Consider the following 16,663-nt stretch of genomic DNA (forward strand, 5'->3'; position numbering starts at 1 on the left):
TGGGCCACCAGTGAGCCCGTCTCAGGTGAGGCTTGTGAGGAAGGCCCAGCGGCATGGCAGTATTTTTAATAAAGTGTGTGTGGTTGGGATTCTCTGTACTGAGGCTCGGGTCTGGGGCCCCTGTTTCCACTGGGTAGTTCTACAGTAGGATTCTCAATGACAAAACAGAAACATCCATCGGCCAGTGGAAGCTGACAGGAGAACGGCATCTCTGCCGAGGCTTCCCCCAAGATTCCAAGACACCCTTGGGGCCCTAGAAAAAGCAGGCAACACCTGCCCACCTGCGCAAGGGAAGGCAATGCAGCACAGGCCGGGCCAGGGTGCCGCCCGAGTGGGGCAGCCTGCGTGGTTTGCACACAGAATGATGATTTTTCGTCTCCAAACCAACTGGGGCCCTTCACGTATGTCTAAGTTCTGCCCTGACATTACACACACACATCGTAAGGATATATTCCTTTAATATTTGGAACTGGAACACTTCTTAATCCAGTCTATGCTTGTATGACACACACGTCCAAGAATCCACCACCCACCCAACCCAGGGCTCAAGCCCGTTTGTAAGCAACCAGCTACATAAATGTGAGCGTGGCTGTTAGGCAGCATCTTCCAACATTTAAATGAAAAAAAAAAAAAATCATATGTATGCATATGTGTGTATATATATATATACAAAAACATATATATATATACACATATATGTGTGTGTGTATATATACACACACATATATAAAACCACGGCTTTCTTAGTTCTGGCCCAAGATAGTAAGTCACACATTTGATGCCACTCACCAAACGTCATTTAAGGGCCTCCTTGTCTGGGTCGAGGCTGTCCCCTGGGGTAAACGGTGATGGAATACCAGGTCACCAGAAGGAACATGCTCACCTGTGGAACTGCATTTCCAATAGATGCGTCTATATGCATGTAGGTGTATTGTGTGTATGCGCACGTGTGTAATATGTGTGTGACGTGAGTTGCCAAAGTAGAAAACACTGGTTTATTCTGTTCATACTAAGCATGTTAAATAAATCAGATTTTGTAACCTATAACACAATTCTTTTTTTAAAAAGGAACAGTTAAGATCTTCAAAAATTGCTACAGTACAAAAAAAGTGTGTGTGTGTGTGTTTGTATTTATATATTTATATATGTATATTAACCAGAAATAGCGACTCTATCGGAAGAGATTCCCACCCCTGTTTTCTGTAAGATTTCTCCGTGTGATTCGCTGGGCCCCGGCTCTGCGGCTGAGGCTTTCGGGTCAGTACATGGCACATAATGGTATTATTGGCACAGGTTCAGAATCGTAGGACGAATCCTAGGTTTCGGACGCTTCCTCCCGTCCCTTTCGTTGGGTATCCTCATCTCTCTGCCTCCAGTTTCTTTCTTTCATTTCTTCTTTCTGTTCTCCAAAGAAAACTCTGGGAGAAGGCAGAGTCGCCCATAGGCATGAGTATTTTTACAAAAATAGATTTGGCCTAGAGCGTCCTGCTCTGAGTTTCCCACCGGCAAACAGAAGTGGTAGGTGCGGGGACCCTCCCCCTTAGATAGCTTAGTTTTAGGTTTTGTCTTTTTTGTTTTGTTTTGTTTGTTTTGTTTTTACAGGTTCACCAACGGAATCCTGTGTGGAAAGAAAACAAGAAGAGATTAAATGGCAGCAGGCCGAGGGCGCAACAAGTCCGTGGGGGCTCTCGGGCGACCAGGACCCCATACACAGGACCCCTGCGTGCCGAGCCCGATCGCTCCCTTTATCGGTTCACTGACATGGAGGGGTCCTTGGAACGTGGACAAGACCCCACTAGTTGGTCAGCAGGAACTGGAAGAAACACTGGGAATCCCAGGGGTATGAAGTGGGGGCCTGAATCTTGTGTGAATTCTGGTCATCTACAGAGCTCTGAGCTTGCTACCAGGGGCTAGGACCACCCCGTCCACTAAATCATGGTGGGGGCGCCGGGGCATCTGGTCCCAGGCGTGCACATCAGAGGGCCTGAGTGTGGCAGCCCTGCGCTCACTCTCTGTCCAGCCTCCTCCTGTGGTGGGTGACATGGGGCCTGTTCCACTCCTTTGCTGCAGGAGGAAAGGGAGTCTGTTTCTGTCCACTGCTCAGCTGCAGGCTCCCCGAGGCCAGGACTCAGGAGAGATAAATGGACTGCATCAGGAAATCCTCCTCCCATATCTCCCCAGAGGTGATCTTGCTGAAGAGAGAGAAGGCGAGTCCCACCTGGGCACAGGTCGGGTGGGCTGACTGCGATTGCCACCTTCAGCAGGCAGGCTGAGAAGGGTGGCTCCCACCCACCCAGCCCGCCCTCAGAAAATGGAAAATGCAGTCTCCCTGGCTGAGTGAGAACCCCCAGTAGGTCAGCATCCCTCAGAGAGTCACCCCGGGCACGGCCACGTGAGCTGGAACACATCATGGTCCCCCCTGGGGACCTTCTGCCCAAAGCTGCGTCTCCGTCACAGGGATGGGGTGCTGTCTCGGTCCCTCTGCTTGTCACTCAGAGCTCCTCTCAACTACAGGCAATTAGGACCCTCAATAATAAAAAGAAAAGGCTACCGTATCCTCATCTGTGCAGATGACATGTATCAGAAAGCGGTAGGATGGGGCGGGTGTACCCGCTGATCCCAAAATGAAGTCGGAAAAGCACTCAGTGGGAGCTCTAGAAGTCTTCCAGCAGCTGCAGGCACAGCATGCAGCCAGACCGGCTCCGTCATCACCATGGTTGGAGCTCTGCAAAAACACAGATTCCCAGGCCCACCTCTGGAGACCTGGAATCAGGTTCTCAGGGTGGTGCCTGTGAACATGAGTTTTCAGAGTTCCCCAGGTGAGTTCAGTGACTGCCCGTCCTGGGTCCATTCCCTGGTCCTTCCCAAAGACAAGAGTGTGGCTTTCTCTCCCCTGAATCAACTGAGCCCACTGCAGTGATTCTGGTTGGGACTGGGGAGGAAGAGCCCCAGGTGGGACAGGCCTGCCTTCTGCAGGACACATCCTGCAGTGGACAGCGAGGTTGGCAGGCCCCACCTGCTCACCACTGTGTCCCTGATCATCAGCACTGCGTCCCTGATCATCTCTAGGAGCCTCAGTGTGCCAGAGTCTACTCATTTGAAGGTGAAGGTGAGAGGCTGGGTCTTTCCCTGGTCCCCTCTGCGTCTGGACAAGAGGCTGGACCCTGGGCGTCACCTTCCTGCTTGCTGCCTTCAAATGACACCCGTGTGGACAAGTCCATGAGGCTACAGTAGAGTGTCTGCTCAGCTACTGTGGGAGGACCAGCTGCTGTGGGCACAGGGGTCACTGCATGTAAACAAAGGAGACGTCCTGGCCAACATGGTGAAGCTCCATCTCAAGTGAAAATACAAAAATTAGACAGGCATGGGGGCGTGCACCTTTATCCCAGCTACCTGGGAGGCTGAGGCATGAGAATCACTTGAACCTGGGAGGCAGAGGTTACACTGAGCTGAGATGGCGCTGCTACACTCCAGCCTGGGCAACAGAGTGAGGCTGTGTCTCACACACACACACACACACGCACGGTGAGGGACGTGCCTTTGGGTCAGTGCCGGATCACTCTTGGTAGCCTTACTCCAGCTGTGCCCCACCCCCGCCCACCTCTTCCACATTCCCTGGATCTGGGGAAGAGGGGCTTGAAAAATGAAGTAATTATTACAACACAGAGAGAAATATCCCTCTTATATCTTGGTAATTTTTTTGAAAGTTAAAAAATGTGGAGACAAATGCTGTATGATTCTACTTATAGAAAGGACCAGAGCCACCAAATCCACAGAGACAAAGAGTAGAACAGAGGGCCAGGGGATGGGGGGAGATGGGGAGTGAGTATTGAGTGGGTGCAGAGTTTTAATACAGGGTGATGGAAAGAGGTGAAGAGCTGGCTTGTGAAGATGCCTGCACAGCATGGTAAAGGCACTCATGCCATTGAACTAGACACGCATAAAGGGTTAAAATGATATATATATATATATATATATATTTTTTTTTTTTTTTTTTTTTTTTTTGAGACAGATTCTTGCTCTGTCACCCAGGCTGGAGTGCAGTGGCACGATCTCAGCTCACGGCAACCTCCGCCTCCCGGGTTCAAGTGATTCTCCTGCCTCAGCCTCCTGAATAGCTGGGATTATAGGCACCCACCACACGCCTGGCTAATTTTTGTATTTTCAGTAGAGACGAGGGTTCACCATATTGGTCAGACTGGTCTCAAACTTCTGACTTCAGGTGGTCCACCTGCCTCAGCCTTCCAAAGTGCTGGGATTACAGGTGTTAGCCACCACGCCTGGCCTAAAATGGTAAATTTTATGTTACATATATTTACTACAATTACAAGTTTTCTTAAAAGGGAGATAAAAATCCTGGGGCTTGGAGACCCTACATTGGGTCCTGGTGTCCCAGGACAGTCACTGGCTGTGAGCTGCTGTCCCTGTGTTCCCTGATCACCGATTGTTCACAAGGCCAACCTTTCTCTCTGGAATGTGTTCAGGGTTGGACCATAAGTCATATGGCTGCCACCTTAATAAGAATGGTTTCCTCAGTGAACCTTGGCCCTGGTTGCTTTCCAGTCCTTGATCCTGACCTTAAACAGGAGAATAAAGGCCGGAGGAGCAGCTTCCAATCCTTGCGTCTGTCTGGCCAGGCTCTGGCCAGGTAGACTTTATCCTCCCACTTTCCCACGTGAAACTCTCCCGTGTGAATGCGGACGTGGAGGTTGCAGTGAGCCGAGATCGAGTGGCTGCACTCCAGCCTGGGCGACAGAGTGAAACTCTGTCTCAAAAAGAAAAAAAAGAAAAAAGAAAGCCTCCTGTACTTCCCATGCTGGCTAATCAGATCCTTCTGCCCTGGGTCCTGGCCACCTTTCCACCTTACTCTTCCTCTTCTTCTTCCTCTCTACGTTCCAGATTCCCTGATTTCACGCTGCAAATCTCAAGCCTCAAATCCTTCAGGGTTTGGCTGGAAAGATCACCTCCCTGGGGAGGCCTTCCTGGATGACTCCATTCCTTCCACACACATCTCCTATTTTCCTTCTGTCTCCTGGAGCACTTGCTTGGTAACATCTCGGGCATGGGATCATCTGCATTGAGCTTATTTGGACAGATGTGCAAGGCATCCCCTGCTGGCAGGACAACACCCTGAGAACAGGGGTCTCCTGCCTGTTCACCACTAGTTCATGCAGGTTCCAGCTCTGTGCCTGGCCTGGAGCAGGGAATCAACACTGGATGAGGCTCAGAGACATGGCAGGGGTGTGAAGCAGTTTTGTCCTCAGTCCCTGAGACCCATCCTTAATGGCAGGAAACCACCTCCGAGGACTGACTACAGGTAGATGCTGATGCTGGGAGCCACAGACACGACGTGGAAGATCAGTGAGTGGGTGGCAGCCTGTGTCCCAAGCGCCAGACATCCCCGGCTATGCATGGAAGGGAGCCTCTTCCAAGACTACAGGCATCTCTCTCTGCTCTGTGTCTCAGGACGGAAAAGAGAAAGAGAGGTAGAGAGCGGGAGAGACAGAAAGAGAGAGAGATGGTGCCAATCCTGCACCTTGAATGACCATTTCCAGAGCCACGCTGGCTTTGCAGAGAGTGGAGAGGTTTCCTGCAAGACCAAGGTGTGGTCACAGCCTCTGGCCCAGGAGGAGGGTCTCACGTTGTCCACGTTCTGCCAAAACTCTGCTGCTCAAACTTCAGCTTCTTGGGTTTTGCTGTGCCACACTAGCACGTGAGCCTCTCATCTTGGCACTAAGCCCAGAGAAGGACTGAGGATCCCAGGCCAGCTGGGAAAGACAAATAAGGTGGGGCCTGGACCCCATGGCTGGAAAATAATGTGGCTGAAGGTGAACATCCACCCGAGGTTCCCTGGCCAAAAAGGGAAGCTGTGTGTATCTTGCAAAGCCATCTTCCAGATCGCCATCTGGGATAAATTCTGCCCTCTGCTGCCTGGAAGGAGATCCTCGGCTGGCCTGGCCCCTCTGGGCTGTATGCTTCACAGTGAGTCACTGGGTGTAATGATCAATGTCTGCTTTTGCGGGAAAAAAAAAAAAAAAAGCAAACAGGCTACTGCCAGGTGTCCCTGGGGCACAGCAGAATTTCTTGACAATGTGAAGCGGCCACTTTCTCCCAAAGTTTTCGTGGTACCGTTCTCAGCTCAGCAAGCACAGCTTCCAGAAAGGTATGGATGTTGCTTTGGAAAACAGGCTCCTTTGAGTAACAAAAGTTTGATATTCTATTAATGTACATTTTGGAAGAACAAAGTGGGAAGGCACAGGTGCACTTCTCGTTTTTTATTAGTTTTGTCTTCAATGTGTTTTTGAAAATAATAATACTGCATGATTTATTTCTCACTTGCTTTGGATTCAACAGTTTTTATGACTTTGCAGGCTCCGTTCAGAATGAAGCGGCCTTGGCAAAGGGAAAGAGATCAACATTAACGAGGTTTGCTGAAATTTACCTGCTGCATGAAAGATGACCGTGAATTAGTCCGAGAGCCAATGCAGGCCTGTCGTCGAGGTCCCCTTCCTTGGAGCATAAAGGCCAGCTTCACTTTGTCCAGAGCAATCTGGCCCCACCACGAAGGTGGTCTGAGGCAAGAATGTGTTGGAATCTATCGAATCTACGGTCCACATCTGCCCAGGAGCTGCTGGCATTCCGGACAACCACTTACAGGAAAATGAACTTGGCTGCCTTTGGGTCCCAAACATGCACATGGATCAGACTTAGAAGACAACGGTGTGGTAACAAACGACCGCATCATCATTACAAATGCATTTGGAGAGGCTTCCCAGCCATACGAGAGAGAAGTAGCTCCACTGGCTCTTAAGCCTTAATTAAACGTTTTCGTATTAATTGCTATTTATTTCGGCACAATAAGGACCCCAGCAAATCTGAGAGATGTTCCTGGCTACTCTGCACCCGATGCTCATGTCCAGGCATTAATTGCAAGATTCAGGGGATACTTAGAATCCCAACGCTTTCATCCTAGTGAGTGATAAACGGTCTGTCCCGCAAGCGGCAAAGGAATCTTACAAGCATTTATCAAGAACTAATGAGGCTGTGTGCGTAGCCCCCCTGGTCCGCAGCTACTGAGGAGGCCACCAGGAGTGGGCTGTGGCTTCGTGTCGGCAGATTCCGAGGCTGAGTGCAGCTGCCTTCAGTAAGTCTCACAGGCTCTTCTGAACTCTGTGGACGACCTACCTGAGAGCCACAGGGAGGGGGTCAGCTCTTTAGACGCAGAGATGTTTCCTTGTGTAAATGCCGGTGGTCCCGAAACAGCTCCTTAGGCACAGCTGGGAAGCGGGGTCCACCTGGGGCCCATCTGGGAGCACCCGTATCTCTTGCCTTTGACTGGGGCTGCAGCACAGGGATAGTCCACCAGCAGTGTTTCTGGGGGGTCTTCAGTGCCCTGTGCTGCTGGAAGGGGTGGACCAGGCTGAGGAGACACGAAGGTTTTCTGGGGCAGATGAGTAAATAAAACACCTTTTTTCTGCCCTATTTTATCTTTTTTTTTTTTTTTTTTGAAAAGTCAGTGCTGCAGCTTCCTGTTCTAATGGAAAAGAAGGATCCCGGGGCTCAGGCCTTTGGAGTGGGCAGGGGACGTCCTGGAGCCAGGCAGCCATCGGGCGATCCAGCCCCACCACTTACAACCTGACTGACCTCGGCCAAGTCATTTAACCGCCCACTGCCTCAGCCTCCCCACTTGTAAAAGGAATTGCTGGGAGGACTGGGTAAGTACAATGTGTTCCACGAGCTGCCGTGCAAGTATCTATATTAGGGAGCTGTCCGCTCGAGTTGACCTCTCCAGTCCTGTGGGCCTGTAGCTCTTGGCGGAAGGGACTGAGGGTCTTTGACCCTAAGGCCCTGCATCTCCCAGGTCAATGAATTACACATTAACAAATTTTAAAAATCATAACAGAGATGCCGGCAACCACCAGGACCCAGTCCCTACAGAGGCCTTACCAGGCGGGTCGAGGACTACACGGCTAGCAAGCTGGCTTGCTGTGGCTAGCTTGGTTGGCACTCCAAAGGGGTTTCCCTTCATGAGGGGAGCTGCGGTGAGGCAGACAAAGGCACTGGCTTCTGACGGATGCTCTAGGCTGCACATCCCCCACTGAATGGTGGGGGACAACCTGCCTCTTACCTGCCCCAGCAGAGGCCCTTGCAGGGCAGCTCGGTTCCCATTCTAATCTAATTACATTTCTTTGCCAGTTGGCAGAACATATTGGCTTCAGGATAAGGAGTGAGGGCTGGAGATTTGATTTGGAGCAAACACGCGGTCCATTAGTGCCAGGATGAGGAACTGACCGATTCACTCCCTTCTCTGACTACAGCCGGTTCCCTGGCCACAGCTAGGTGCAGCCAGCTGAGTCCTCCAGACCTTCCCTGTCCCCGGGCCCCTGACGACGTTGCCCATTCAGTCCTCCATATCAGAAGGTGGGCAAAAAGTAAGAAAAAGCTATTTTCAAATATTGGTATTTCATCCTAGAAATAGGGCTCCCTACTCATGGAAGGGATCAGAGGTCACCTTTGGAAGGAAGCAAGATGAGGATGCAGAGAAAGCCCAGCGTCGAAAAGAACCATGAAAACCACACGGAAACCTCAGGTCGCACCCATGGGCCGTGCTTATAGAATGTGTGGGATGTGAGGCCATGAGGGGGAAATGCTCTCTCCCCTCAGCAGCCCGAGTGCTCCGAAGACTCAGCACAGAAGGAGGCAATTTAACGTTAGCATTAAAGTTAATATCACTGAAAGCAAACCAAATGTTCCCATCCAGCAGAGCGTGGAAAATTCATCCTGTTTTGGTGCCGGTTCCTGGCTTCAAATTAGTAGATGTCTCAACTCTTCCCTTTCTTTCTTTATCATTTTCTTTCTTATCTTTTATTTTTATATTTCAAAATTGTATTTTAATTCTGCCTTGAGCCCTCCCCCGATGTAAAGACATGTGACGGGGGCGCGATCCCTGCCTCCCTAGCCGCTGCCCTAATCTCTTCCTGTTGTGGGAAATGAGAGCTGTAGTTGTCGCTTGTTTCGGGGAATGACTTTCCTTGCCATGTAGGCCACGCGCGTCGTGGCCTTCCTGAGGGAAGGAGTGGCACTGATAAGCAGTGAGGACGTGGAATCAGGGTGTGTGCGTGTCTGTTACTCTCATCCCCTGGGATGGGGAGGGCACTTCTACCAAATCCAACATCAAGATCAAAAGGCCAGGTCCCTGGCTCATGCTCAGAGAAGTGATGCCATTGGAAATCCACCCACCATGTCTAAAAGGGCTCCCAATTATCCCAAAGAGTACAGGGGAGGGCAGCAGGGAGGGGAGGAAAGGGAAGGAAAACAGGAATGTCCAAAGAGAGGTACCTACCATGAAATAGACACATGGCGTCTGCCCTGCCCCCAGGAGGTAAAAAAGACTTCGGCCAGTCAGCAGGAGATTTCAAACCATTTCTCAGACACGAAGGCCACAGGAATAAGATGCCGATCAGAAGAGGAGGGTCTGCGGTGAACAGAAAAATGGGCTTTGGCGTGCTGGTACATGACACATGACAGGCAAGCCAGGGCAGGCCTGCGGTGGAGACTGACTGGCTTCTTGAGAAAGGAAGCACTAATGTGGACTCCTGGCCTTGCCAGGAAGGGACCCCCCCATTCCCTGTGGCTGGGAGAAGTCCTCACACATGAATGCTTTCTACCCTGGGAGGCTTTGGAGGACACAGACCAAGGGATCTGGGCACACGAGCACTTTGCTGTGCAGGCTGTGCCGTCTCCAGATTTTCGTTTTTGAATTTGCAGGATTAGCCCAGAGCCTGGATTCTCTGCCTCTGATGGCAGATTTGACCCACTTTATTGCACATGACAGAAACGATGGAACCTGGCTCCCAAAATGTCTCCCCCATATTTTGTCACCTTTGAGACTAAGCTATTATTTCCCAAGGCTGGTGAAACTCAACAGAGCATGACCTTGGGCCAAAAGGCAAGAACTCGTTCCATCCGATGCTTCCGTGCCAGGGCCTGAGAGCACCAGCTGTGCCAACTCCGCTCTTGGACATCCCCCCACCCCACCTCCCTGCACAACACAAGCACAGAAGGTGGGACAAGTGAAGCACCAGAGGCCAGCCCACGGCCCTCTGCCCTCTACCCACACAGCCCAAGCAGTCGCTGGCCCAGATTCATATCCAAGCCAACATCCACATATTCAGTGAAATGGTTTGGAAATCTGTTAGCCAGTTATTTGTGAACTCAGCCTTCTGGAAGGCTGGAATGGCACCCATGAGCTCCCCAAATGTCTGAGTGTAAAACCACTGAGGTTTAGAACAACAGTTCTGAGGCTCTGAGCGCCACCGTCCTCCCCTGCAAGGAAAGGGAACGTCTAAGACAGAGAATATCACAGATGGCAGAATGCAACATGGACATGCAAGAAGAGGCATGGCCAGAAGGTATTTCAGGAACATCTGCTCATTCTAGCCAACAGGACAAAGACACATTAACCATGGATGCGACAGCCCCAGCAGCCCTCGCTCTCCAAGGCCCCTGAACAAATCAGCAAATAGAACGAAAGGGAGCATGCAGCCAGCCCCTTCTAAAACAACTCGAATCCAGTCACCTCGCCCTGGGTTCCAGGAGAGCCCTTTCCAGGGGACTGGGGCAGTGTTACCCTGGGTGCTAATTCTGCTGCTCATGGTGGACCCTTCGAGGCAGCCTCCCAGCCTCCTCCTTTCTTCAAGTTGTTGGAGATTGTTTTATTTTAATTTACACAACGATGCATACATGTATGCTCACTTAAAGAAAAGCTTATTGGTATTTTAATTGAATTCTGGACAAACCTTTGAAAGCTGACTCAAGGGTTTCTTAAATACTCCCACGGATAGTTGTGGGGTATATTTTCTTTGAGGGATTACACATGAATAATAAAAAAGGAGAAGCATTTAGTAACATACGTCCGGTCCGGGAGTCTGGTTGGTATCTGATAGTTTTGCTAAATTTGCCGCTGACATTTTATTGACAAGGCTCAGAGACACTGACTCTGGTGGGAGGCTGTTGTGATCTGTTGATATTTAGGAGGCTGAAAACCACCACGGGGCTGGCCTTTGAGCTCTGGGGCATGAAGGATGACAGCTCAGAGCGAGGGCTGGGAGACTATGCATTTCCCGCCACTGCCCATGGGCAGGGGTCTGGAAGGAAATTCCAGCCACTGCGTTCTCTGGGAGCAGCTGAACGCCTGTTGCTGTCAACCCTGCCTCTCTTGTTTTGCCAAATTAGCAGTCGCCTTGGCTTGGGCCCTCAAAGCCACCTCAGGGAAGACCTAAACCGACCAACAGCTCTCAGCTCAGCCACCCCGGCCCCGGGGGTCAGGACCACCAAGAGCTTCAAGGCTGCAGGGTCTAGCAGAGCCCAAGCTTACCGATTTCCATTAAATGTGGATTTGTACTCCCCCGTCGTCGAGTGCAGCGTCTCGTCGGTGTACACGGGCACAGACGCCCTGACGCACTCGTGTGAACACTGCAGGGTCTCGTTATAGGCCGTGAATATGTCCAGGCTGCTGGGCACCCGGGCCGAGGTGAAGTCCGTCAGGTTCTGGCAGCTCTCTTCCTGCTGGTTGGTCTTCCGCTGGTGGCTGTTCCTACGAGTGTTCCCGCTTTGGGCACAGCTGGAAAAGAAAGAGGTTGGGGTGGGGGGACGGGCAGAGGTCAGAAACCCACAAGCACAACTCCAGACTTCCATTGTGGGTCTTTCGCTTGCAGGCATGAGCTACACATCATTTCATATTAAACGGTAATTCCCAGCCTCTTCAGAAAGATCAACCACAATCAAGCAATCAACTCTTTTTTTTAAAAAAAAAATGAAATTTGAATTTTAAACATGGCTATTACAGCAGGGAAGATGAGGGGTAAGTGGTGAGCCATGTGATCGCAGAGCTAGGGACCTGCTTCACTAAAGAGCATCAGCCAGACCATGGTGCTGACTCAGTGTCCCCATGAATGCCTCAATGGGATAAAAGCCGTGGTGGGTCCTTCCTGCCAGAGGGGCCTAGAGCGTGTGGGAACCTTTGGGTACAGGTTGGGGTGGTCCGTTCCTTCATCTCAGAATGGACAGTGGGCCCGTCTTTGGGGAAAGCTGGTGCGTGAGAAAGCCCCGTCCTCAACCCCACCTGGGGGCACGTACACAAGCTGGAAATGATGAGCTGGCTTGTCCTTCATCCCTGATCAAGTCTGCGGAGGGAAGTGTCCTGCCTGCCCTGCCTGCCCTGCCTGTGATGGTCTAGCTCCTGTGAACCACAGGGGCTTCCAGAGGTCACTTACAGTGACCAAGGGACTTCCACCCGTCTCTCCAGGGATTTGAGAAAGCAAGAATCAGGGCTGCTGGATGCCGCTTCTATGATGAGAGCACAGGACGGACAAGGGGGCTGGCTGGGAGGCCCCTCCCCGGCTGGATGGGGAGCCCACACTGGGGGCCATTTCCCCTGCCCACGCCTTCCCCTTCATGCTCAGGGCCTGTGCACAGGGAGGGGCTACGCGAAGGCAAGGGGCAGGGGGGATGCGCCTGTCTCCTAAGTCTTGGTTATTTCCTGCGTTGGTTTTCCCAATGAAAGGAATCCCGATTCCTGGAATAGAAGCTCCTACCCCATAAACCAAGGTCAGAAGGTGAATGCCAAACCCAGGGGGCAGCCCCCACCAAAAAAGTCTTCCTCAGAGGGAGGTCAGGTTCATCGAACTTCATCGAACTTGCTCATCCAGCCTCCCGGGCTGTTCTCCCAAAGGGCTCTTTGAAGGTCTGCTCTAAGCTCGAATGTGGGAAAAGCAAGATGAAGGCTTGTCATCAACCTGTCACAGAAGAGGCTACAAAGTCCCCTGTCTCTGGGGAGATGACGCCCTTCACCGAGATGGCCAGTGGGATGTGTCCTTCCATACGCCACACAGTCCAGGGGTCCAAAGCTCCTCCTCTGGCCAGCCCGTGCCTAAGAAGCCCCGCTGCGAGCTCCGTGTTGTTCTCTCATCGCCTGTCTCCAGAAAGTGCCCGGGGTCCCAGTTTGCTACCTATCAGGAGGTGGCTTTGAGCCCTCGCTAGCCGAGTGGGAGGTCTGTTGTGGGCTGTGCTACCTCCCACCCTCCCGAGGCCTGCCAAGGGGTCCCACCTCCTCTGATCCCAGAGCCTGGCTTTTTCTCTCTCACTTTCTTGTGTTCCCCTATGATTCTGAGGCTCTGATGCAGTTTCCACCATCAGCCCTGTCTGATTCATATGGCTGTGTGCAGGCAGCAGGGGGACCATTTGGGTCTGTTTTTCTATGAGGGAGTTTTAAGCCTGGATGCCGAAAGGAGACACAGTTGCTGGAGGAGTGGCTGCAGGCAGGTGAGGTCCCCAAGGCGCTTTTGAGCAGCAGGGTCTCCCAGCAGTCCCCTGATTTCTCAGGGGCTTCTCAGGTGTGTACACCCAGCAAGGCCAGCCTCAAAGTAGGCCAATTTCCAGGAGGAAATAGGCAAAGGCAGGCTGCCTGGAGCAAAGTGGTAACCTAGTTCAGCACACAGAATGGCTTTGAGAGGAACGAAGAATACAAAGAGGCCTGGTTCAGCAACCGGCCGCCAAGCCTGAGTGAGGGATGTGGGATCCCACTGGGTGCTGGCAGAAGGGCCCCATCCCTACCTTTCCAGGGAAGGGGCAGAGGAGACAAGATTTAGGGACTGTGTTCTGGGTGGACAACATCCCAACGGACACTGGCATCGAGAAAAAGAATCTGGAACCCGGGACCACACACACCCCGAGAAGCTCTGTCATGAAGGCTGGGCTTGCTGGCCTTCTGCAGGGAAACCAGGATAAGGGCCGGGCCAAAGGGCAGCACTGGACAGCGAGCAGCCAGTGGCAGCTGAACTGCCCGGGGCAGAAGCCAGCAGAACAGGCTGGCTTTGAAAAGCGGGGGCCTTTCTGTGTTCACCACCCAGGGACCCCTGCAGTCCCCCATTTCTAGGCCAGAAGGGCCCAAGGAGCCTTACCAATTTTTTAAGACAAGAGTTGTGATGAGAGCAGCTATGACCATGATGAGGGAGACGGTGATGGTGATGATCTGATGGACAGCCAGACCTGGAAAGAAGGAAAGAGGGAAGAGGGCACCCGTGAAACCAGGTTCAGGAGGCGAGTGGGGGGGGGGGCCGGGAAAGGTGAAGGCACATCCCCCCAACCCAGCTGGGGATGCCAGGTCCCATCCACAGCGGGGAGCTCGGGGCAGCATGACAGGTGCTCAGTTCTCTCCTCCTGGACTGCAGGCCCTGGGCATGAGGCTGCTCTCACCTGGGGTCCAGGAAGGGGGAGCTCCAGTTCTGGACTCTCTCCTTCCACCACCCTCTCAGTCTCCAAGCCGTGACTTGGATCATGGGCAGCTGTGTTCTTTCCTGCACCTGCCAAACCCTTCACCTACCTCATCTACCCGGCGGCAGGTCAGCTCTGGGTGAGATATTCCCCGTGACCCCTTCCTCCCCTCACACCCTGGGCCAGTTCCGCTCTTCTATTCTGGAACTGTGAGCCCCAGAGCTGCTGGCCTATGAGTGGGAGCGGGGTTTGCCTGACCCAGGGGGAGCCAGGATGGGCCAGTACATATTGGGGAGGTAAAAAGAAGAGCACATGGGGTGACACCCTCACAGACACGGGTCACGGGGTGGCATCTTCCTCTTTCCAGAGTCCTCGCTAAGAAGTTCACTGCTTCATGAGGTTCCAGGAATGAAAGTGTCAGGCCAAAGGTGGATGCTTCCCACAGCCCCAAAGGAAAATCTATGGTCTAGCCTTGTTGCCCTGGCCCCAGTCCCTGAATGGGGAGGTGGGAGGCACTGGAATCGGCAGGACAGGGAACAGCCACTTCAGAAGTGGGGCAGGTAGAGCTCTGGCCAAGAGCTGTTTGCTGACACCCACAAGCGTGATGGCAGAAAGCAGGGATTCTCTCCCGTCCCCTGCCTCTGTCCCAAAACCTTCTGCAACATTTGCCACTAACCACAGACACAGGACTGGGGAGACAGGAAGGCAGGTCTGCAACAGCTCCTGCCTCTGGTCCTTACCCCAGACCACCACCTTCTTTTCTGACTACACATCTGTCCCATACTTCCTGGGACATATAGGATGCTGGGGACATTACTAGCCAGCCAGGGCTACCCCGAAGGTCCACTTCAGCACCTGAGAAGCTGGAAGATCAAGGCAGTGAAGCAGTCCGCCAAGCCCCCAGGTGGCAGCACCTCCTCCAACTCATCTCCCAGTGTCCTTCCGCCTGAGATCCAAGCAAAGGTCCTGTCTCCACCTGGGGTTCCGTCTTGGTGTCTGCTTTGCAGAGACCTGCCCCTCACACCTGACCAACCTCTTGGGCTGCTGGGGTGAGAAAACTGCATGTGTGTGTTTCAGCATGGTGGGTTTCAGTGTCAAGATTTTTCTGGCAGCCTCCCAAGGACAGTCTCTTAAACAGATGTTACCTCTCTGCTGGATATGATCCTCATGGGGGAAATTATTCATAAATGATTAAATGCTGGCACGGCCAGAAAACAAGCTTTGTCTTCCTGTTTCCCCCTCTCTGGGGGTAATTGTTGTTTTTCACGAGGGATTCCCCTCCATGACCCACAGAATAACAACACCTGGCAAACAGTGGAGCAGACACATGAGTGTGGCGGATCTCTCCCAAGCCCTCTTCTACCCATTGATTCAGGAACTGTTTGTTTTGCACCTATTGTGTGCTTGCTGCAGTAGTAATGCTCACCCATAGGCAACAGCTGCTCTGATGCCCCCTGAATAAAGGTGCTGCAGTCACTGCAGTTCTGGCCAATGACCTCCCATAAACCTGTGCCCCAGCTGTGGCACCTGCTGTAAACCTTCGGCCAAGTCCCTTCTCTGGGACTGTCAAGTTGGTTTGCTAATGAGTTGAAAGCTAAGTTATGCCACAGGGACCACCCCTAATCCCACCAACAGTGCAGTATCTACCAGCTCTGGTAATCCCTATGTGCCAAGTTTCATGAGACCCAACTCAGACCTCGTGTGCAGAGGAAGGATTGAAGAGGATGGACAGCTGTGGAAGGTGGGTTGCCTGTGCAGTCTCCTCTTGCTCTCTACCCACACACTCCCTCTGGCCCAGTCAAGAGAAAGCCACGCTGTCACGAAGCGTATGTGCTCATTCTGTGTCTGTGCTTCTTGTGATGAGAAGGAGGTTGCCGCTGCTGCTGATGGCGATGGTGATGGTGGTGATGATGGTAATGATAATGATGGTGATGGTGATGATGATGATGATGATAATACTGATGGTAATGGTGGTGTGGTGATGATAGTAACGATAATGATAGTGATGGTGATAATGGTGATGGTGGTGGTGATGGTGATGATGGTAATAATGATGGGAATGGTGATGATGGTGATGATAATGATGGTGATGATGATAACGGTGATGGCAATGAAGATGGTGGTGATGGTGATAATGACAGTGATGGTAATGATGATGGTGGTGATGGTGATGGTGGTAATAATGGTGATGGTGATAATGATGACAGTGATGGTGATGATGATGATGGTAATAATGACAGTGATGGTGATGGTGATAGTGATGTGATGATGGTAATGATAATGATGGTGATGCTGCTGACAATGATAGTGATATGATAATGGTGATGGTGATGATGGTGAAGGTGATGCTGATGATAATGTGATCTTAGCTTCATGATGTATCATTAAA

At 51.9% G+C, this 16,663-nt stretch overlaps 1 protein-coding gene across 1 annotated transcript in view; it reads right to left on the reverse strand.

The window, feature by feature from the left end:
* Nucleotides 1-1,037: 1,037 nt before the first annotated feature.
* AJAP1 (adherens junctions associated protein 1) overlaps nucleotides 1,038-16,663 on the reverse strand; it is a 129,391-nt gene continuing 113,765 nt past the window's right edge. Inside the window, exons 3-6 of the mRNA XM_030941615.1 lie at nucleotides 13,962-14,049; nucleotides 11,378-11,623; nucleotides 9,344-9,475; nucleotides 1,038-1,618 (exon numbers count right to left, since the gene is read on the reverse strand). Coding sequence (XP_030797475.1) covers nucleotides 9,403-9,475; nucleotides 11,378-11,623; nucleotides 13,962-14,049 — 407 coding nt within the window. The 3' untranslated portion in view covers nucleotides 1,038-1,618; nucleotides 9,344-9,402. The remainder of the gene's footprint in view (nucleotides 1,619-9,343; nucleotides 9,476-11,377; nucleotides 11,624-13,961; nucleotides 14,050-16,663) is intronic.

This window comes from Rhinopithecus roxellana, chromosome 12, assembly GCF_007565055.1.
Source record: "Rhinopithecus roxellana isolate Shanxi Qingling chromosome 12, ASM756505v1, whole genome shotgun sequence".
In the NCBI taxonomy this organism is placed as follows: Eukaryota; Metazoa; Chordata; class Mammalia; order Primates; family Cercopithecidae; genus Rhinopithecus; species Rhinopithecus roxellana.